General features: G+C 54.0%; 3 protein-coding genes across 8 annotated transcripts in view; 1 reads left to right on the top strand and 2 right to left on the bottom strand.

Moving 5' to 3' along the window:
* Positions 1–54: 54 nt before the first annotated feature.
* On the top strand, positions 55–5,588 carry PAQR6 (progestin and adipoQ receptor family member 6). Of its 4 annotated transcripts, none has more exons than XM_032260623.1 (9): positions 55–148; positions 207–981; positions 2,192–2,267; positions 2,713–2,840; positions 2,976–3,181; positions 3,307–3,433; positions 3,789–3,885; positions 4,114–4,264; positions 4,618–5,588. In XM_032260623.1, the coding sequence occupies exons 3-9, from the start codon at positions 2,217–2,219 to the stop codon at positions 4,890–4,892; spliced, it is 1,035 nt and encodes a 344-aa protein (XP_032116514.1). In that variant the 5' UTR covers positions 55–148; positions 207–981; positions 2,192–2,216; the 3' UTR covers positions 4,893–5,588. The 4 variants fall into 4 exon arrangements, with proteins under 4 accessions (XP_032116514.1, XP_032116515.1, XP_032116516.1 ...); XM_032260624.1 differs by having other exon boundaries at positions 207–1,032; XM_032260625.1 differs by lacking the exon at positions 2,192–2,267.
* Positions 5,589–5,683: 95 nt separating this feature from the next.
* On the bottom strand, positions 5,684–8,205 carry BGLAP (bone gamma-carboxyglutamate protein). Its single transcript, XM_032260632.1, has 5 exons — positions 7,021–8,205; positions 6,645–6,929; positions 6,368–6,406; positions 6,136–6,205; positions 5,684–5,963 (listed from the first exon to the last, which is right to left on the bottom strand). Exons 2-5 carry the CDS (start codon positions 6,706–6,708, stop codon positions 5,834–5,836), a joined length of 303 nt encoding a protein of 100 aa, XP_032116523.1. The 5' UTR covers positions 6,709–6,929; positions 7,021–8,205; the 3' UTR covers positions 5,684–5,833.
* Positions 8,206–8,672: 467 nt separating this feature from the next.
* The window catches only part of PMF1 (polyamine modulated factor 1), a 28,604-nt gene continuing 15,202 nt past the window's right edge, over positions 8,673–22,074 (bottom strand). The window contains exons 2-5 of one of the 3 annotated variants that reach the window (XM_032260629.1): positions 18,081–18,186; positions 16,804–16,904; positions 14,370–14,565; positions 8,673–9,159 (exon numbers count right to left, since the gene is read on the bottom strand). In XM_032260629.1, the coding sequence (XP_032116520.1) occupies positions 9,106–9,159; positions 14,370–14,565; positions 16,804–16,904; positions 18,081–18,186 (457 nt within the window). In that variant the 3' untranslated portion in view covers positions 8,673–9,105. The remainder of the gene's footprint in view (positions 9,160–14,369; positions 14,566–16,803; positions 16,905–18,080; positions 18,187–22,074) is intronic. The other 2 variants (XM_032260631.1, XM_032260630.1) reach the window with 2 other exon arrangements.

The following is a 22,074-nucleotide window of genomic DNA, read 5'->3' as shown; positions in this document are numbered from 1 at the left end:
ATTGAAGAGGGCATCCTGAAATGCACTGTGGAAAGACTTCTTTGAAGTGGATGGAACAGAACAAGAAGCAGGCAATTTGAGTGAGAGCCCTGGAGATGCTTTTATGGTAGACACTGTCGACTGAGGCATGCCTTTGCAAGGGCGATAGGTGGAAATCTCTTGCCAGCAAATACCGCTGCCTGCATTTGGTTTGCTAAGGGCGATAGGTGGAAATCTCTTGCCAGCAAATACCGCTGCCTGCATTTGGTTTGCTGTCACCAGGAGAAGGAATGATACCTGATATCTGATCCCCTACCCCCCCCCCCACTGTCTCTTCCTCAAGGGGCTAGGGAGGTGAGCCTTGAAACCAGCCTGAGTCCTCAAGTGCCTGTCCTGCAAGGATTGGCACCTCAAATTGTATTCAGGGTCGGGCTGGGGAGGTGATAAGCTTGGCAAATCTGCCGTGATAGAACCAACATTTATCAAAGGCAGCTGGCTCTGAGCCTTACCCAGCACCAGATGCTAAGAGGCAGCAAGGCATGGTGAGAGATGGCTTCTGAAATCTGGTCAGAATTCGGGGATTTGGGTTCCTCTGCCAGCCTAAGGCAGAGCTGTCCTCAGCTGCTGGGAGAACCTAGAACAGGGGAACACCTCTCTGGGTGGACTCTACAGCGCCATGGCCAAGTTCTGGCTTGGGCCCCTAGCCTGTTCTAGCCGGCCTGAGCACAGGGAGTTTAGGTCGTGCTGGAGGAGCTGGCTGTGTGCAGGCAGCAGAGTGAGCTGCCTGCTAATGGGGCTGGGCCACCCTGTGCTGCTCCCTGGAGGCTGGACAAGGCTGGGATTGTTCCCTGGCTCCCCTTTGTCTCCCCACTCCCCGCCCAGGCCTGGCCCGCCTGCCCGGCCACTCTCCTTCATCAGCCTGGCTGGCAGCAGCCTTGGACTCCGCCCGTGGAGCCCTGGGCCTGCTGACCCATCAGCTTAGGAGCACCCACCAAGCTCTGGGTAAGGAAGCTCACCTGGGGCTCTGATACCACCTCTCCTGGGGAAATAGAGGTAAAGCACCTTGCTCCAGCTGTCCCTCCCCCATTTCCATAGCAACTGCACACGCCCCACTCCGGAGCTCTCCAAACCCTACTGCTAAAGAAAGGCACCGTGAGGGAAGCTAGACCCCAGTGAATTTCTCACTTCTCCAGATAGATGGGCAGCACTCTGGGTAGGGGAGACATCCCCCATCCCACTTGTGAGAGCAGACAAGGGATACCCTGGGAGGCCCTCATCCATCTTTGTTCTGCTGGGGTGCAGGGACTAGGGCCAAGTCTGCTTTGTGTCCAGTAGGGTCCGCAGCACCCATCTCAGGGGCAGAGGCTGGGGGAGTGACTGCTGGTGCAAGCCCCAGAGTGCATGCGACACAAACACGGATGCGCAAAGCTGGTGGCAGGAAGAGGAGGGGCTAGGCTATGGAGTTGCTGCAAAGTTTTGGCCTGGGGGAGTGTCCTATTCCTCCTCCTGGGGCAGCTCCGCCTGCCCAGCTGGCCCAGCCCCTCCACTTGTGCCAAGGAATGTGCCAGGAGAGGCAGGTGGGGCAGCAGAGCCACGGCCACCCGGAGGCAGCGCACAGGTCTGGGGCTCAGGGGTAGGGGGCTTAGAAGGGGCAGAGACCCCAAAACACTGCCGAGGCCCAAGTGTAGTCCTCAGAGAAAAGCCAGGCATCTTCTAACTCCTTGTCCCACCTGACGGCATCTGGCTTCTCCAGGGATTCTTTCTGAGGAGTGCCAAGCTTAGAATCTGTGCTCAGACCGGCGCTGTGGGCTGAAGTGCATTCTGGTGGGGCGGGGTGTACTACTCGGGCTGTCTCTGTGCTGGCCTCAAGTCAGGATTCTTCCCGAGATAAAAACTGGGACCTGGGGGGCTGGATCACTATTTGAGGCAGCCTCCTAGCTGGGAGGGCCCACCACTGCATGCTGGGCTGAGGCTGCCTAGCCCCTCAGTGTGGGGACTGAATACCCCAAGGAGGACACAGGCAGGGATGGAGTTAAGAGGTGGGACGGCTGGGGAAGCTGGACCAGCCTCCCCGGGCTTGAAGGAAGCATTTCCAGGAGGGGAGGGTGCCAGGTGCCTCCCACACACGCAGCCCATCCTGGGGCTGAACCCAGGTGAAAGGGCCTGTGGATGGGGACAAATATCTGATCCCCTACCCCCACTCTGTCTCCAGGTCAACGTGGAGGTGCCAGGCCACCATGCTCAGTCTCAAGCTGCCCCAACTTCTTCGAGTCCACCAGGTCCCCAGGGTGAGGGGCTCCACCCACTGACCCACCAACCCCCACTCCTAGAGGACTGACTAGGGGCAGAGATTCTTCCCTTTTAGTTACTGGGGCAGCCCCTCCTGCAGGCGAACTCTTAAACCTCCCATTCCAGTGTGAAACTTTTCCTCTGTTCTCTGAGGAACAAGCTGTGGCCCTCCATCCTGCGTCCCCTTCCACAGAGCGCCCTGTCGGTGTGCTGCACCCCGCCCCACCCCACCCCACCCCGCCCCACCCCGCCCCAATCGGCCTCTTCGGTTTCCCATCTGATCTGTGGGCACTGGAACCTGTGGTAAGATCAGATCAGATTTAATTTGGCTTGGGGGCCAGGTTGATCTCCAGCCCATCCTCTTTGACCCTGCTTCCAGAGATCTCAAATGGAGGGAGAGGGTCCGGGCACAGTGACTCCTCTCCTTTCCCACCACTATCCCAGGTGTTCTGGGAAGATGGCATCATGTCTGGCTACCGCCGTCCCACCAGCTCGGCTTTGGACTGTGTCCTCAGCTCCTTCCAGATGACCAACGAGACGGTCAACATCTGGACTCACTTCCTGCCCACTTGGTGAGGGGAGGCTCTGCCCCAGTCCGCGACCTTCAGCTCAAAGGGGGTACCCAGGCGGGCAGGGACTGTCCAGGCCCACGGGCTGCAGCGGCAATCGCGGGGGTCCGCGGCGGCCTGAGCACGCGCCCGCCGCAGGTACTTCCTGTGGCGGCTCCTGGCGCTGGCGGGCGGCCCCGGCTTCCGCGCGGAGCCATACCACTGGCCGCTGCTGGTCTTCCTGCTGCCCGCCTGCCTCTACCCCTTCGCGTCGTGCTGCGCGCACACCTTCAGCTCCATGTCGCCCCGCGCGCGCCACATCTGCTACTTCCTGGACTACGGCGCACTCAGCCTCTACAGCCTGGGTAAGCCGGGCAGGCGCGGGAGCGCTGGGTCTGGGCGTCCCGGGGCGGGGCGGGGAGAGGGTTGGGATGCGGGAGGGAGGGGCGCGCCACTCGGGCCTCAGCTGCACGCCCCCACCTCACCGCAGGCTGCGCCTTCCCCTACGCCGCCTACTCCATGCCGGCCTCCTGGTTGCACGGCCCCCTGCACCAGTTCTTTGTACCCTCCGCCGCACTCAACTCCTTCCTGTGCACCGGCCTCTCCTGCTACTCCCGGTGGGTTCCCAGGCCCCTCCAGTGGGGACGGGGAAGGCGGAGGCACAGGAGAGGACACACCTCACTGCTCTTGAACAGCATGGGTGACATCAGGACCACATACTGAGGACTTCCTGTCAGACCCTATATGCTCATACCCATGCTGTCTCCTTTAAATCTCAAGCCACCATAAAAGGCAGGTGTCTTTATCCCCACAGACAGATGTGGTCCCTTACACAGCAGGTCATGTGCCCTAAGAGTTTTCTTAGCTGCAGGCTGCGCTGATATTCCAACTTGGCCCAAGGACCCCTTGCCTTTCTCTGACCCCTACCCTGAGCACAGTGATGGTGACCAGCCTTTTCCTCCCACCTCCCAGTTTCCTGGAGCTGGAAAGCCCTGGGCTCAGTAAGGTCCTCCGCACAGCAGCCTTCACCTATCCCTTCCTGTTCGACAACCTACCTCTCTTCTATCGGGTAAGGTAGCCTAGGGCCCCTGCCCAGACTCCTGCTTTCCTGTCCTGACCCTCAAGGTGCCCACCTCCAGCCCTGCCCCCTCAGTCCCTGCCTCAGCCCAGCCACCTCTCTTCAGGCCCAGCACCCCGCCCAGCTGTGCCCACCTGCTCTGCATCCTCACCAGACCCCGACACACCCCGTATTTCTGCTCCCGAGCCCTCCCCACCAGCCTTGCTTTTCCTCTGCTAGCTCGGGCTGTGCTGGGGCAGGGGCCACAGCTGTGGGCAGGAGGCCCTGAGCACCAGCCACGGCTACCACCTCTTCTGCGCACTGCTCACTGGCTTCCTCTTCGCCTCCCACCTGCCTGAAAGGCTGGCACCAGGACGCTTTGACTACATTGGTGAGAGCAATGCCTGGCCCAGCCCGGGAAAGGGCAGGGGCTGCTGATGGCTTCCCAGAGCACAGAATGAACTGGGTAAATGGGTATCACAGCCCCAGCATGGAGGCAGATTACAGGAGGGACTTCCCTGTCTTGCTATAACAAGTGAGCATCACCGGAAGAGTCCTCAGGGTCCTCCACCTGCTACTTCTCAGGTAGCAAAACTAATAGCCTGTGTGCTGGGGGCCGCACGCACAAACGCTCATTCACTCCTGTCAGTCCCTCTGGGAATTTATAGGGGAGGAGCAGGCCCAGTGGACAGGGTGACTTGCCCTGGGAAAGGTGTGGCTCTGACCTGCCCATCATCTCCACAGGCCACAGCCACCAGCTATTCCACATCTGTGCAGTGCTGGGCACCCACTTCCAGCTGGAGGCAGTGCTGGCTGATATGGGATCTCGCAGAGCCTGGCTGGCCACACAGGAAGCCGCCCTGGGCCTGGCGGGCACAGTGGCCACGCTGCTCTTGGTGGTAGCCGGGAACGTACTCATCATTGCTGCGTTCACAGCCTCCCTGCTTCGGGCCCCTAGTACATGCCCTCTGTTGCAGGGTAGCCCACTGGAGGGGGGTACCCAGGCCAAACAACAGTGAGGCCCTGGAGGGGGCAGAGGCCAGGCCCCAGTGCTGGGGAGGAGCCCAGACCCAGGCCTCATCAGGTAGGGACGCATCTCAGCCTGGAACCAACGGTGGCTGAGGAGAGAGGGCAGAGGACAGAGGGCAGAGGGGAGGAGGAGTGTCTGGGGGGACTGGCAGAGTGTGTGAGGGACCATGAGGGGCTCTTGATGGGACTGAGGGAAGTGCTGAGGGTCTGAGAGGGGAGGCGGGTGCGTGTCCAGGCTGAAGATGCCCCCCTACTGTGTCAGAGGTTGGGGCAGGGAGTGTGGGGGCCGTTTTGTCTGGCTCCGTTTCTGGTGCTCCTGGAAGTCTCTGCTCAGCACAGGGAAGAACTAACACAACTAACCTCGGGCTACCCTGAATGCTTCTTGCTAACCAGGCGGGGAGGAAACACACTTGGCCCCCGGCCCTGCAAGCCAGGTCATGCCAGTTTGCCAGCAGCTGTTTACCTATGGAGATGAGTCTGTCCTGGACATAGCTGTGTACTCCAGGTGACCAGGCTTTTGGGGGTGGGCCTATCTGGGTGCATCATGGATGGTTCAGTGGACTGAGGTGTGGGGAGGAGGGTGCTGGGCTAGAGGGGGCTCTCTAGTTAGACTTCCTAGGCATCCTAGGAGGCCACCTTCAATGACTTCTGGAACAAATAAAAAAAAAATAAAACTTTGGAAAGCACTTTGTAGATGTGAGGAAGGTAAAACCTCCCCACCCCCGTCCTCCCAACACCTCCCTCCCACACTCCATAAACTGGACAGATTCACAGGCCCTCGGATTCCTCTTCTGGAGTTTATTTGGGAGCAGCTGGGATGATGGGGACCCCACATCTCCAGGGCTGGGTGGTCAGGGCAAGGGGGAGGGGAAGATGGGGGCCTGGGGAGGAGCAGAGCTGGGGTCACCGGCTGGGCCAGCAGGGCGACACTCTAGACTGGGCCGTAGAAGCGCCGATAGGCCTCCTGGAAGCCGATGTGGTCAGCCAGCTCATCACAGTCCGGGTTGAGCTCACACACCTCCCTCCTGGGCTCCAGGGGATCCGGGTAAGGGGCTGGGACTCTGAGACACCCGACACGGTGGCATCAGCCCCTGTGCAAATGCCCATCCCTCTTCTCACTATACATGGGGCTCCAGGGTCCCCGCCAGGGCAGGCTGCCTGTACCCCTACCGCGGCCCAGAGGCCACCCCCTGCTGTAGTTCCCCCATGGCCCAGCACCGCCTTTTCTCTCACCCCAGCCATTGATACAGGTAGCGCCTGGGTCTCTTCACCACCTCGCTGCCCTCCTGCTTGGACACAAAGGCTGTGGAGCAAAGGGGCACGCATCAGGTGGCTCTGGGTTTGGGAGGACAAGGTAGGGAGCAGGGTGGCCTTCCTGACAGCCTTGCAGGAGTGGGGGAATGAGACTGAGGGACCAGGGTGAGAGGGGAGGGTCCAGGAGCCCCTGCCGGGCCCATCCTCATACCTGCACCTTTGCTGGACTCCACTCCACTGGGCTTTGCACCTGCAAAGGAAGGGAGCATGGTTCCTTTGGACCCCGCTCACCCCTAGGGCCCTCATCTTCCTTCCCCTGCGTCTCAGGCAGCGTGTTCTTCCCTCCTCTCCCTCTGCAAGGGCAGAGCTAGGAGAAATGGCCTGAGCCTGCAACAGGGACTGCCAGCGAAGGGGTGAGAAGAGGTCGGCCGTGGTATACCCCTCAGCCCCCACTGCAGTGCGGCCTGAGGGGAGGTGGGGACACTCACCTGCCTGGCCAGCGATGCAAAGTGCGGCCAGGGCCAGCACGGGGAGGAGTGTGAGGGCTCTCATGGCGTCTCCAGCTGCTGCTCAGGGCTCGGCTGGCCTGCCCTCTCCAGCACTGTTTATACCCTCTGGACCATGCCCCGGAGATGAGGAGGGGCACGCCTGACCATGGTGTGGGTGGGTCTAGGGGGAATCTGCCAGGGCTATTTGGGGGTCATCCGCCCTAGCTCCGTAGGCCAAACCCCAACGGATGTTGTGGTTGGGAGCTGTGGCTGCTGGGCCAAGAGCTTCTAGGAGTGATGGAGGGTGAGCCACAATCAGAGACCTCCCGGTTCTCAACACTGCCTCTGGCCCCTTCCCCAGGGGGCAGCCCCAGACCCCCCAACCCTGACTCAGTCTTCCTCGGAGACCCCCAGCCTCAGGTCGAGCACTGGCTGAGCTCTAGGGAGAGTCTAGAGAGGAAGAGGGGCTCAGAGACCTAAAATAGGTTCAAGCAGAGCTGGGCTCCAGCTGTCTGACGCTGATTTCTACCGTCGGTCCGTGGGCAGAAGCCAAACCCAGGGAGGGAATGCCTCGCAGTGCCCTCGTTCACCCCATGAGATGCCAAAGGCAGCCTGCTGTGGGTGCAGCTCAAGGGCTCCAGACAGGAGAAAGGGTCAGGCAGCACAGGGACAAGAGCCAAAGCCAGTGGAGGTAGGGCCGGGCGGGAGATGAGGTCAGCTGGTTCATCTCTGGGACAGACCAGGTGGCTATGACTGTCAGGTACACAGGCACAGGGCAGGGAGGCAGGGCACTCACTGAGGTAGGAACCCCTTCCCCATGCCCTTAGCAGGCAGGGCGGCAGGGCCCATGAGGAGCACAGAGATGGAGCGTGCCTCCACCCTCCTGACCACCCCCCTCCCCCGATTCTCCTCCTGCCCCTGCAGCCTCCACAGTGTTAACTACCCTGGGGAGGGGCCTGCCCTCCTGCAACACTCCTATAAGTGACAGGAAGGCATGTCCTCTACGGGACACAACATTCCAGCCTGAAAACCCCTCCACTGCCTCAGGTCAGCCCAAGAGGGAGGAGTGACCTGGCACCTTCCCCTGTCTAACCTGTGTCCTCACTCACCTGCCCACCAACCAGGGCGTGAGACCGGCTGCCCAACCTGACAAATAAACAGAGCACCTGCCACGGCAGGCCTGACAGGAGCAGGGCGTCTGGATGCTTGAACGCCACAGCTCCATAGTGACAAGGCGAACAGAGGGAGGCGGAGCTGAGTACCGTTTATAGGAGGGAGGTGGGAAGCGGCGGCCACCTGATGCTCTCCTGTGTCCCCAGTGTGCCTCTGGCAGACCTCACCAAGACCCTCACTAGGGAAAAGTTCTGCCCCCAGCCACACCCAACCCCTTTCCCCCTGGTCGATCCGGGAAGCGCCCTGCCTTTGGCTGCCCTGGCTGAAGAAGAGTGAAGTGGAAGAAGCAAGAGAAACAACATGCCCAGCGATTTTTTTTTTTTTTTTTTTGAGACGGAGTCTTGCTCTGCCACCTAGGCTGGAGTGCAGTGGCGCGATCTCAGCTCACTGCAACCTCCACCTCCCGAGTTCAAGCGATTCTCCTGCCTCAGCCTCCCGAGTAGCTAGGATTACAGGTGCGTGCCACCACACCCAGCTAATTTTTGTATTTTTAGTAGAGACAGAGCTTCACCCATGTTGGCCAGGCTGGTCTCGAACTCCTGACCTCAGGTGATTCACCCACCTCGGCCTCCCAAAGTGCTGGGATTTCAGGCATGAGCCACCGCACACGGCCATAGTGATTCTTGGAGGATGCCAAGAGTGACACCTCTTTGGTGGCTCATCCTGGCCAAAGGGAACCTGGGGGTCCTGGTTTTTGTACAACGGGCTCTGCTGCTCTCTGCACGTGATGGTCTAGTAAGCTCTTTGCCAACCTACCCCAGCCTGGACGTTCCCAGAGGACCACAACTGAAGCCTTGACTGGAGCCAGCATTTGGGAGCCAAGAGGCCCGGGCAGAGGAGGCGTCCTCACAGATGACAGTGCGGTAGAGGAAGTTTATTTACGGATGTGGGGAGAACATGGTAAGGGCCCTGGGCTGGCCAGCAAGGGGGCAATCAGTGGAGATTGAAAACAGATTCTCCAAGCCAGGCCCAGGGAAAAGGGCTCAGAAGCCAGCAGGAGCAGGCAGAGGGGCAGAGCTGACCTGAACCAACAGGAGAAAGCATGGCCAAGAATTATCCAGGTAGAAGACACAGGAATCTGAACGGGGTGCGTGTCTAACCCCAAGGGTGCCCCAAAGGCACAGTGGCAGTGAGGCTTGTTCTGGTCTAGTCCTCCACCAAATGCCATCACTGCTGAGGGACTGGGCACCATTTCAGCCGTTCTCAGAGGCAGCCCGCCCAGGCCAGGCATGCTGGACCACAGGCTCTTGACCTTGACTGCCCTCTGCTTCTGGGCCTGGCCGTCCCCTCACTCAGGCTCCCTCAGCACAGCGACCAGCTCCTTCTGTTCTCTGTGTAGAGCCTGAAATCAATGGGAGACAACAGACAAACTGGAATATGAGAAAACCCAAATCCTTGCCCTCCACTGCCCCTGACTCCAGGCCTGGAGTTTCCCCCAGGACAATATGGATGGAGTCCATGGATCAAGTCATGGGCCCCAAAGGGCAGGTTAGGACGAAGGAACATTAGGAAGTCCCCACCATTCGGCAGGTATTTATGGCAAGCTGGGTTCTGTGACCACCTAGGCTGAGAATCCCCAGAGCAGAGCCCATCATCAGCAAGAGTCCCCAAAGTGTCCTTTTGATCCTCTAACCTCAACAGAGCTTTCCACCAGAGAAACTTTCTTGAATTAAGTAAACTTTCAGTTCAGTTCCAGACATAGAAACTGTGAAAAAAAAAACAGCTCTGTGAAGTGGCCACACAGGGCTCAGCACTGAACACTCAATCCACAGGCCCATGTCAGATCATGTGAGGGTCTGTAGCTGGAACTGGTGGGGCATGACTTTTTTTTTGGATACGGAGTCTCACTTTGTTGCGCAGGCTGGAGTGCAGTGGAACTGTCTGGGCTCACTGCAACCTCTGCCTCCCAAGCTCAAGCAATTCTCCTGCCTCAGCCTCCCAAGCAGCTGTGATTACAGGCACCTGCCACCACACCTGGCTAATTTTTGTATTTTTAGTAGAGACAGGGTTTCACCATGTTGGTCAGGCTGGTCTCGAACTCCCAAGTTCAGGTGATCCGCCCACCTCAGCCTCCCAGAGTGCCGGGGTTACAGGCATGAGCCACCGTGCCAGGTTGGGATGGCTTTTAAGAGCAGGGGGCTTTGTTCCTCTTATGATAGCATTGAATCTCAGAGCTGGTGAGGCCCTGGGATCATTATCTGGCCAGTTTGGAGGCCAGGACCCAGAGACAGGAGTGACCCATGGCCTCATGGTGACCGAGTGGCGATGGTGGAGCAGCGCCTTGCCTGAGGACCCAGCAGGGGGCTCTGCGAGTGCTCGAGTTAACACAATTCGGAGCCATGGGGCCTGCCCTGCAAGACTGCACCAGGCTGGGGGGGCCATGGTCACTACCACTTTCATCCCTGCTGCCCAGTCCCCCCAGGCCAGTCTGTGACATGGGGACAGCAGAGGGAGTGGGGACAATAGGGAGCAGAGCGGCTGCTGGCCTTCCACTTGCCACCACCTCCTGGGCTGGGGCCCTTCCTGAGCTGTGGCAGGGCCTTCGGGCTGCAGCTAACTGGGCTTGGGAAGAGAAGACCAGGGAGATCCAGGAGGCATAAATTTTGGGGACCTGTACCCCTCAGGAATATGAGGGGTTGCCCTAGGAAGCGGCTGTCAAGAGGCTATAAGTAGATGTAAGTTGGAGACTGACATGATGGATGGAGAGGGTTCGACAGAGGTGCCGCCACTTGAGCCCTACTGGAAAGCTTCTCTTGGAAATGCACTCTGAGCCAATAGGAAAATCTGTCTCATCATGGTGCAGCCAAGCTGCCAGCCGTGTCACCCAGCCTGATCATCATCTTCTCCTTCTTCACCCAATGTGGCCACAAGTGACATCAGGCCACTTTCAAAAGTTAAGTTCACCCTCAAAGGACACACAATTGTTGCATGGAGAATATGTGTTAGATGTGTGAAGGTTCTAGATGTCATTTTAATATACACATTATCTACATTTTGGGCAATGGCAGACAGCCAAAGTAATCCTTTACACAAAGAACAAGGCTGGAGGCATCACACTACCTGACTTCAAATCATACAAGGCTATAGCAACCAAAACAGCATGGTACTCGTATAAAAACAGACACATAACCAGTGGTGTAACAGAATACAGACTCAGAAATAAATCCATATACTTACGGTCAACTGATTGTCACAAAGGCATCAAGAACATACAGTGGGTAATCCCAGCACTTTGGGAAGCCGAGGCAGGTGGATCACTTGAGGCCAAGAGTTCGAGACCAGCCTGGTCAACATGGTGAAACCCCGTCTCTACTCAAAATACAAAAATTAGCCAGGTGTGACAGCAGGTGCCTGTAATCCCAGCTACTTGGGAAGCTAAGGCAGGAGAATTGCTTGAACCCAGGAGGTGGAGGTTTCAGTGAGCCAAGATCATGCCACTGCACTCCAACCTGGGTAACAGAGCAAGACTGTCTCGAAAAAAAAAAAGTTAAAATAGAACGTTTTTGGGCCTGGTGTGGTGGCTCACGTCTGTAATCCCAGCACTTTGGGAGGCTGCAGTGAGCAAACTGCTTGAGCCCAGGAGTTTGAGACCAGCCTGGCCAACACGGTGAAACCCCATTTCTACTAAAAATAGAAAATTTAGCTGGGTGTGGCAGCTCTGCCTGGAATCTCAGCTACTCAGGAGGCTGAAGAGGCATGAGAATGGCTTGAGCCTGGGAGGTGGAGGTTGCAGTGAGCCGAGACCGTGCCACTGCACTCCAGCCTGGGCAACAGAGTGAGACTCTGTCTCAAAAAAAAAGAAAAAAAAATACAATGGAGAAAGGACACCTTCTTCAATAAATAGGGCTGGGAAAACTGGATACCCATGTGCAGACAAATGAAACTGGACCCCTATATTTCACACCATATACAAAAATCTCAAGACAGGTTAAAACTTAACGTAAGCCCAAAACTATAAAACTTCTAAAGAAAATATGGGGGAAACACTTCAGGACATTGGTCTAGGCAAACAAGCTGTGGCTAAGACCTCAAACGCACAAGCAACAAAACCAAAAATGGACAAATGGGACTATATTAAACTCAAAGCCTTCTGCACAGCAAAGGAAACAACAGGGTGAAGAGACAAATCTGTTGAATGGGAGAAAATCTCTACAAACTATCAATCCAACAAAGGACCAATATCCAGAGTATATAAGGAATACAAACAACAGTAAAAACAAATAATTCCATTAACAAGTGAGCAAAGAACATGAGCAGACATTTCTCAAAAGATGATGTACAAATGGCCAATAGATACATGAAGAAAATACTCACCATCACTAATTATCAAGGGAAATGCAAATCAAAACCACAATAAGGCTGGATGCAGTGGCTCATGCCTGTAATCCCAGCACTTTGGGAGGCCGAGGTGGGTGGATCATTTGAGGTCAGAAGTTCAAGACCAGCTTGGCCCCCATCTTGAGTCCCCATCTCTACTACAAATACAAAAATTAGCTGGGCATGGTGGCGGGTGCCTGTAATCCCAGCTACTCGGGAGGCTGGGGTAGGAGAATTGTTTGAACCCGTGAGGTGGGAGTTGCAGTGAGCCACAGCTGCACCACTGCACTCTAGCCTGGGAGAAAGAGTGAGACTCTGTCTCAGAAAAACAAAAAACAAAACACAATGAGATACAAACTTAGCCCAGTTAGAATGGCTACTTTTTTTTTTTTTTTTGGAGACAGTGTCTTGGTCTGTTGCCTAGGCTGGAGTGCAATGGCACAATCGGGCCTCACTACAGCTTCAATCTTCTGGGCTCAGGTGATCCTCCTGCCTCAGCCTCACGAGTAGCTGGGACTCCAGGTGTGCACCAACATGCCTGGCTAATCTTATTATTATTATTACGACTATAGAGCCTCCCGATGTTGCCTGGGCTGGTCTTGAACTTCTGGGCTCAAATGATCCACCCAAAGAGCTAGGATTACAGGTGTGAGCCACTGCACCCAGCCTAGAATGGCTATTAATATTATTTATTTTATTTTCATTTTTGTTTGAGACAGTCTCACTCTGTCACCTGGGCTGGAGTACAATGGTGTGGTCTCAACTCAGTGCAACCTCTGCCTCCCAGGTTCCAGCGATTCTCCTGCCTCCATCTCCCAAGTAGCTGCGTACCACCACATCCAGCTGATTTTTGTGTTTTTAGAGATGGGATCACTGGGTTGGCCAGGCTGGTCTTGAACTCCTGACCTCATGATCCACCCGCCTCACCCTCCCGAAGTGCTGGAATTAAACGTGTGATCCACCACGCCCGACCTAAAATGGCTATTATTAAAAAGACAAAAAATAACATGCTGGTGAGGATGCAGAGAAAAGTTGATCTCATAAAGGTAGAGAGTAGAATGATAATTAACAGAGGCTGGGAAAAGAGGTGGCGGATGAAGAGAGGCAGTTTAATGGAAGAAACATACAGTTAGGTCAAAGTTGTAAATTCTGTTGTTCAACAGCAGAGTAAGGTGACAATGTACTATATATTTCAAAGTTGCTAAGAAGAGCCTGGTGCAGTGATGAGCATCTGTAATCCCAGCTGTTCAGGAAGCTGAGACAGGAGGACTGCTTGAGGTCAGGAGTTTGAGACTGGCCAGGGCAACATAGTGAGACCCCCATCTCAGAACAAAACCAAAACCAAAGTGGTTAGAAGAGAGGTCTTGAATTGTTCCCAACACATAAATAATACCCAGAGTATGAACACCTCAAATACCCTGACTTGATCACTGCACATTCTATGCATGTAGCAAAATATCACATGTACTTCCTAAATATGTAAAATATTATGTATCAATTTAAAAACATACTGTCCCATTCTCTGTTCTTGTTCTCCACCCAACCCCCTACCACACACACGGTTTTTAGTTTTTTTTTTTTGAGATGGAGTCTGGCTTTGTCACCCAGGCTGGTGTACAGTGGCGCAGTCTCAGCTCACTCTAACCTCCGCCTCCTGGGTTCAAGCACTTCTCTGCCCCAGCCTCCCAAGTAGCTGGGTTATAGGTGCCTGCCACCACACCCTGTTGTTTTTGTATTTTTAGTAGAGATGGGGTTTCACCATCTTGGCCAGGCTTGTCTTGAACTCCTGATCTCTTGATCCACCTGCCTCAGCCTCCCAAAGTACTGGGATTACAGGTGTGAGCCACCGTGCCCAGCGAACCCGTTTTAATATGTATATATCTATGTTGGGCAGTGGTGATACGGAGCAGTGGAATGACCACCAGGTTTAACTCCAAATCTGACGTGGAGGTGCTGTTACCTTGGGTGAGTCACCTGCCCTCGCTGGGTCTGTGTCCTCATCTGCTCCATCAGGGGAACCTGTACCTGGGGGAGGATCTGGGGAAGCCTGTCTGCTGAGGCTGGCAGAGACCACTGCACACGCCCAAGGACAGGTAATGGGTGGCTGTCCCCAGGGGGCAAGCTCTTCTACTCCCTGTGGGGGTCCCTTGTGTTGGAAGGGAGGAAACCACCAATTTGGGGATCTCAGAGGGCCCATTAGAGAAGGAAGAGTAAGAGGCAGGCTGGGACACTGACCTGCCAGGCCTGCTGCCGGGCCTGGACCTGTAGCTGCAGCTCCTCCAGCTCCCTCCGCCCTGCCAGGACAGCATCTGCCAGCTGCTGGTTCTCGGCCTCCTGTTTCTGCACGTGGCGCTGCAGGGTGTCCCGTTGCTGCTGGAAGTAGGGTGCCATGGCGCTGTGCAGGTCCTTCTCCGGGATCCCGCTGGGGCGCCTGGAGGGCCACAGAGGGCACAAGGAATGAGGAGGGAGGCGGAATGCCCTCGTGGAAGAGGGTTCAAATTCCAAGCCCACTAGGTGACATGCCCACCTTGTCCCAACTTGGGCTGGCTTCCAAGGTCTCTCCCGTGGTCCCTCTCACCTCCCAAGACCTGTTCCCCATAGGAATGCTCACTTCCTGTCCCTGGGTTTCAATGCTTAGGGGTCCACCCTCTCCCCCTTCTCACTTCATCCCCTATGTTAGCCTTCCCAGCCATGCCCCACATTCCCCTCCTTCTTCCACAGACACGCCACCATTTATAACACTTCAGGGCTAGAGGTGACTTTCTATCCCCTGCCTCTGTCCTTGTGACCATGTGCCCTGCTGGTGCACCCAGTCCAACAGACTGAGCTGGAGAGGTTGAGGGTGGCTCCTGAGGGAGGGCCCAGACTGTGGGAGGCCCCCAGAAGTGTCGGCTGATGTGGGAAGATAAAGAAAGTCAAGTCTGAGGAAGCAGGATTACTCAAGGGGTGGAGGCACCGTGAGTTCTTTAAAAATTCTTTTTCAATGGCTGGGCATCATTGAAATGCCAGCACTTTGGGAGGCTGAGGCGGGTAGATCGCCTGAGGTTGGGTATTTGCAACCAGCCTGGCCAACATGGTGAAACCCCAACTCTACTAAAAATACAAAGATTAGCCAGGCATGGTGGTGGGCGCCTGTAATCCCAGCTACTCGGGAGGCTGAGGCAAGAGAATTGCTTGAACCCGGGAGGCGGAGGTTGCAGTGAGCTGAGATCGCACCACTGCACTCCAGCCTGGCCTGGGCAACGGAGTGAGATGGAGTTTCACTTTTGCTTCTAAAAAACAAAAAAATTCTTTTTCAGTTATGAAACCTAATTCTCTTAAGTATTAAGGTCACAAAGCATTTAAAAAAATTGGATATTACAAAAAAGATTTCTACTCCCTCTGGCCTAGGATTCTACTAAGGGAGGGAGGGTTGCAGGAGGCAGGGCCTCAGCTGCCAGGGTCTTGCTGGTCCCTGCTCTCCACTGCTCATCCCAGGCCCCACTTCTCCACCTTATACTTGGTGTATCAGGCAGCTGGCTGCCGCTGAAATGTCAGCTCCAGGAGAGCAGTATTTTGTCTGTCTTGTTCACTGCTAAGTCTCTGGCATCTAAAACCGTATTGAGGCCAGGCGTGGTGGCTCACACCTGTAATCCCGGCACTTTGAGAGGCCAAGGCAGGTGGATCATCTGAGGTCAGGAGTTTGAGACCAGCCTGGCCAACCACGTCTACTAAAAATACAAAAATTAGCTGGGCTTGGTGGCACACACCTATAATCCCAGCTACTAGGGAGGCTGAGGCAGGAAAATCACTTGAACCCAGGAGGTGGAGGTTGCAGTGACCCAAGATCATGCCACTGCACCCCAACCTGGATGACAGAGCAAGACTCTGTCTCAAAAATAAATAAATAAATAAACAAACAGTATTGAGCAGATAGTAGGTGCTCCCTAAATACCTGCTGAATGAATAAATGAATAAAAACCAGTTGCCCGGCCAGCCTCACCTACACCTGGAAGATGTACATCGTGATTGTTGCAAACCTCACGATTCTGCCTCCTCTCACTCCCTCACCCCTTTCTCCCACAGGCCCAACAGGTCCTTAAATGCGCTCCCTCAGGAAGGCTTCTTCAGTCTGGCCCCACTCCTCCCTAATCCCCTGGATAACATGGCTTACCTGGGCCTCTCCTCCCTGAAGGGAACTGTGTGGTACAACTGTTTTCAGTCACTGTTTGGTGTCTGTCTGCTCTACTTGTCCCTGTCAAAAGGTTTTCTCTCAGGCGCAACAAGCCCAGAGTCTCATGGATATGGTGAACATGGGGTCAGCCTTTAAAAAATTGTTTTAGAGGCAGGGTCTCATTATATTGCCCAGGTTGGTCCTGAACTCTTGAACTCCTGGTATCAAGTGATCCCTCCCACCTCAGCACCCTGAGGAACTGGATTACAAGCATCATGAGTCACCACTCCCTGCTTAGGTCAGTCTTAAAGTCTCCTTCAAGAAGCTGAATTGGCCAGGCGTTGTGGCTCAAGCCTGTAATCCCAGCACTTTGGGAGGTCAAGGTGGGAGGACAGCTTTAAGGCCACAAGTTTGTGACAAGCCTGGCCAACATAGTGAGACCCTGACTCTAGGGAAAAAAAAGCAGAAATTGCTGCCTCTTTCCCATGCTTTCTCACCTCCCTGCCCCGCTCTCACCAGGCTGGCTCCTTGCGGTCTTTGCCTTCTTCCACAATTTTATCCAAGGCATTTAAGACAGCTTCCAGGTTCCCCTCCTCTTTGATTTCAGAGATTTCATCCTTAAGACAGAGGAGGAAAGAGCTGTAATGACACTAGACAAGCTCATGGGAAAGATATGCTAAAATGCTAACAGCACTTGGTAAGATTTTGGCTGATTTCTGTTCTGGGTCTTTTTTTTTTTTTTTTTTTGAGATGGAGTCTTGCTCTGTCAGCCAGGCTAGAGTGCAGTGGTATGATCTCAGCTCACTGCAACCTCTGCCTGCTGGGTTCAAGCGATTCCCCTGTCTCAGACTCCCCAGTAGCTGGGATTACAGGTGTGTGCCACCATGCCCAGCTAATTTTTGTACTTTTAGTGGAGACGGGGTTTCACCATGTTTGCCAGGCTGGTCTCAAACTCCTGACTTCATGATCCACCTGCCTCAGTCTCCCAAAGTGCTGGGATTACAGGCGTGAGCCATCACATCCAGCCTTTGTTCTGGGTCTTTATGTTTTCCTTAACATTCCAACTTTTCTACATGTAGCTTTTACAATTAAGAAAATAGGCTGGGCGCAGCCTGGCTAACATGGTGAAACCCTGTCTCTGCTAAAAAAAAAAAAAAAAAAGAAAATTAGCTGGGCGTGGTGGCATGCGCCTGTCATCCCAGCTACTTGGGAGGCTGAGGCACAAGAATCACTTGAACCTGGGAGGCAACGGCTGTAGTGAGCTGAGATCACACCACTGCACTATAGCCTGGGCAACAGAGCGAGACTCTGCCTCAAGAAAATAAATTAAAATTTTAGACCACTATACCCACCTAAAGTGGGAAATATTTTTTAAAAGAGCCTGTAGGCTGGTAGTTCATGTAATCCCAGGACTTTGGGAAGCCAAGGTGGGAGGATTGCTTGAGCCCAGAGAGTGAGGCTCCAGGGAGCTATGATTATGCCACTATACTCAAGCCTGAGTGATAGAACAAGATCTAGACTTAAAAAAATAAAAGAACCCCTCAGCCCTTGCTGAGTTTGCATGATCTAGAGGGCAGACAACATAAAACACATAATTACAATACCGGATAGTGAGTGAAGGCTGCATCTAAGGTACCTGCATCATTTGGAGGGGAGGGATGATGGGTGCTGCAGCCTGCTGGGCACCCAGGATAGCTCTAGGGGCTGAGAAGGAGGAGGGGCAGAGGGTGGGGACTGACAATCTGGAGACAGAGCCCAAGTCAACAGCACCTGCCAGGCTTCCTGCCACTCACCCGGATAGAGGTCTGCAACTGAGCTATAAACTTGTCATAAATCCGCTGTGTCATCTCAGGCTGCAACTGGTAGAAGCGCTTGTAGCAGTCAGTGAATCTCTGATAGCTGGCGGGAAGGAGAGAAGCAAAAGTGAGAAGGGCCAAGCACATCGCCGGCCATCAGCCTGCCTGCCTGCGCACCTCCGCTTCGCATCACAGGACTCAGCTCTGTCCACTCATGGCCCTGGTTAAAGGCAGTGGATGCAAATCTCTCATCTAAGCATGAGTCATTGAGGATGAGTCAACCCCATCAAGGCCCCATCAGCATCCTCACTCCCTCTTAGGAGAGCCCCAGGTGAGTTAAGTGTTTCTCCCTTAAAGATTACTCCTCACCCCTTCCACAGTTTCTAACAAGCTCCCCGGTGAGGCTGATGGTGCCGGTCTGGGGACCGCATTTTGAGAGCCTCTGGTCATTCCAGTCTCCCTGAAGGACTTGGATTAGGAAGGGCATGTGACATCTGGGAAAGATTGGCTTACTCCTAAAAAGAGCTGCATAGAAAGCAACCGGGGCTCTCTGCAGTATATTACTATACCCAGGTGATGCTGTTTGGCAGCCATGAGCCCCTGGGCTTAGGGCAGAGTTTACACCAAGCTGCAGCCGCCCTACTTTGAGGCTTCTTGTTACACACGGTAATATATTTCTCTTACTGTTGAAGCCTGAATTTCTTTCTTTTTCTTTTTTTTTGAGGCAGACTCTCGCTCTGTTGCCCAGGCTGGAGTGCAGTAGTGCAATCTCGGCTCACTGCAACATCTACCTCCCAGGTTCAAGCAATTCTCCTACCTCAGCCTCCCAAGTAGCTGGGACTACAGGTGCCCCCCACCACACCCGGCTAATTTTTATATTTTTAGTAGAGACGGGGTTTCACCATGTTGGCCAGGCTGGTCTCAAACTCCTGACCTCAGGTGATCCACCTGCCTCGGCCTCCCAAAGTGCTAGGATTGCAGGTGTGAGCCACCGCACCCAACCTGAAGCCTGATTTTCTATTTTTCTTTTTGAGACAGGATCTCACTCCATCACCCAGGCTGGAGTGCAGCGACACAGTCAGAGCTCACTGCCACCTTCAACTCCAACTCCTGGGCTCGGGGTATCCTCCTGCCTCAGCCTTCTGAGTAGCTAGGACTACAGGTGCTCGCCATCATGACCAGCTAATTCTTTTTTAATTTTTCTGTAGAGTCGAGGTCTCACTGTGTTGCCCAGACTGGTCTCAAAAAAACTCCTGGGCTCAAACAATCCTCCTGCCTCAGCCTCCCAAAGTGCTGGGAGTCTAGGGGTAAGCCATCATGCCCAGCCAGGCCTGATTTTAAATGAGGTCTCTGCCACTAGCAGCTGAGAGCTCCTCACTGATAAATCCCTTGCAGCTGGAAGGATCAAACGGTATCCAGTATATTCGCAGCAGCTTATTCCTTTTGGACAAAGAAACTCAAGTTAAACAAATTCTCTTTCCCCCTCCTGCTGTTTTCTCCCTCTCCCGTGCCTGTCTCTCTGTCCACTCTCTCAGGCCCTTCCTCTTCAACAAATATTCACTGAGTGTCTGCTATATGCTGATTGCCCACCAGGAACTGGGTATTCAGGGTAGATGAGACTGACACGGTCCTCCCAGAGCTTCCGGGGGGAGGAAGAGAAGCAGAGATGGCAGAGACGCAGAAACTCACATGTATGTGATAATCATCACTTGTGGAGAGTGATTTAAAGGAAAAAGGCCAGAGTTATAGGGCTAACAGTGTATCATAAGGATCTTTAAATTGGGAGCAGCTGTGGTCAGACGAAGCCCTGTTCAAGTGACTTGCAAAAAGTGTCTGAGCCAAGGAAGAGTCTTCAAACACACAAAAGCTCACACTGATCCTCTCCTATAGGTCAGGATGCTCCTTGGCTGTGAGGATCAGGCTAGCGGGCCACTGGGTAAACAGGGCATTAGGGCCCTGACCACCAATGCAGAGCCCCATCCCCAGCCAGGAGTCACTGCTGGGTCCTCTCTTTCTCATGGCTTTTTTTTTTTTTTTTTTTGGAGGGGAGTTTCGCTCTTGTTACCCAGGCTGGAGTGCAATGGCGCGATCTCGGCTCACCGCAACCTCCGCCTCCTGGGTTCAGGCAATTCTCCTGCCTCAGCCTCCTGAGTAGCTGGGATTACAGGCACGTGCCACCATGCCCAGCTAATTTTTTATAGTTTTAGTAGAGACGGGATTTCACCATGTTGACCAGGATGGTCTCGATCTCTTAACCTCGTGATCCACCAGCCTCGGCCTCCCAAAGTGCTGGGATTACAGGCTTGAGCCACTGTGCCCGGCCCTCTCATGGCTTTTTAAGCCTCCTCACCAAACCTGCCCCGAAACCATATTTCTGGAAACGTGGAGACTAAGAGCAGTGGTAACTGGAGCCGGCTCACAGTGGCCTGCAAGAGAGAACGGCTAAGTTTCCGGGAACTCTGGGCCAAGTGTGAAACACAGACATTATTAAGAATTAAATTACATAAACTGACAATAAATTATCTTTAAAACAAAGGTTCTAAAACCTCCAAACATACCACGTCCTAATCATTCTACCACCTTTTGCTCTGCTCTTGAGGCAATCTGTATGTATTGTCTCTGTCTGGTTCAAATACTGGATCAAGGTATGCTGCTGCCCAGCTTTTCTCAACTCTGTGGATAGTGATGCCACGTTGGTGGCTTAGGAGTATTTACACCTTGGAAATTGGCAAATGCTGCAAACTGGGGCTCTCTTTTTCAGAGAGCTGGTTGTAAGCAACTACCAATACACTTCCGGGTCGGGGTGGCAGTCTCTCACCTTTACAGTGGTACACATTCCATGTGAGTACACCCTGGAAGCTAAACTTAGGTACCTAAAAACCAATACTGTATAGAGAATAGATGATGGGCATTCCTTCAACCCTCAGCAGACCCACAGACATCTTGTTTTGCTGCTGGCCCAACTAGCCACGCAGTCTGTGGCTATCGGGAGGAACACATGATGCCTGACCAAGCGGGGCTGGAGTTGAAACCGGGTAATTGTGGCTTGAAACAGGTTTGGCTTAGATATGGGAGATCCTGTTCCTCCTCCCAACCTACACAGCAGGCGGAGGGTCTGAGCTGGACGCATCTCTCTTCAGCTCAGGCAGCTGAGAGCGGATGGGGCCCAGGGCAGGAGTGAAGCAAATTCTGACCGCCAGTGCTGCCTGTGAAGTCTTCTGCAGTCTCCTTCATGGTGTGATAATTCAATAAAAGTGAAGGACCACAGAAACACACACATGCATACAAAGACACGTGATGAAATATATGCTAACAGGACAATGTGGCTTAACCAAGGAGAAAGGCAGCCAGATTGGCGCCAATGTTGGCAAAAACAGGAGGAAGGCGATGTCTTCCTTGAGAGCCAATGAAGACTGGGAATGTTTTGAATGCCCTTGTAGATTTTCTGAAAAATATACTCAGGGAGAAGTAGTAGGAGAGTGATACACACACACCAAAAAAAAAAAAAAAAAAAAACACTCACCAGGTGCAATGGCTCACACCTGTAATCCCGGCACTTTGGAGGCTGGGGCAGATGGATCACCTGAGGTCAGGAGTTCGAGACCAGCCTGACCAACCTGGTAAAACTACATCTCTACTAAAAATACAAAATTAGCCAGGCATGGTGGTGCATGCCTGTAATCCCAGCTACCTGGGAGGCTGAGGCAAGAGAATCACTTGAACCCAGGAGGCAGAGGTTGCAGTGAACTGAGATCACGCCATTGCACTCCAGTCTGGACAAGAGTGAAACTCTGTTTCAAAATAAAAATAAAAAAAAAATTCCATGGTCAGGTGCAGTGGCTCATGCCTGTAATCCCAGCACTTTGTGAGGCTGAGGCAAGAGGATCACTTGAACCCAGGAGGCAGAGGTTGCAGTGAACTGAGATCACGCCATTGCACTCCAGTCTGGACAAGAGTGAAACTCTGTTTCAAAATAAAAATAAAAAAAAAA

This window comes from Sapajus apella, unplaced genomic scaffold (genome assembly GCF_009761245.1).
Source record: "Sapajus apella isolate SASKATOON/1434 unplaced genomic scaffold, GSC_monkey_1.0 scaffold119, whole genome shotgun sequence".
In the NCBI taxonomy this organism is placed as follows: domain Eukaryota; kingdom Metazoa; phylum Chordata; class Mammalia; order Primates; family Cebidae; genus Sapajus; species Sapajus apella.
Note: the sequence above shows the minus strand (reverse complement) of the source record. Positions and strands in the feature narration are given on the sequence as shown.

Coding starts and splice junctions, on each gene's coding strand:
- PAQR6 (XM_032260620.1), top strand. CDS start 1,437: ATGGAGTTGCTGCAAAGTTTTGGCCTGGGGGAGTGTCCTATTCCTCCT. Junction 3,182..3,306: donor ACTCAGCCTCTACAGCCTGG/GTAAGCCGGGCA, acceptor ACCTCACCGCAG/GCTGCGCCTTCCCCTACGCC. Junction 3,434..3,788: donor GGCCTCTCCTGCTACTCCCG/GTGGGTTCCCAG, acceptor CCCACCTCCCAG/TTTCCTGGAGCTGGAAAGCC.
- BGLAP (XM_032260632.1), bottom strand. CDS start 6,708: ATGAGAGCCCTCACACTCCTCCCCGTGCTGGCCCTGGCCGCACTTTGC. Junction 6,407..6,644: donor TTGCATCGCTGGCCAGGCAG/GTGAGTGTCCCC, acceptor CTTCCTTTGCAG/GTGCAAAGCCCAGTGGAGTG. Junction 6,206..6,367: donor GGAGTCCAGCAAAGGTGCAG/GTATGAGGATGG, acceptor TTTGCTCCACAG/CCTTTGTGTCCAAGCAGGAG.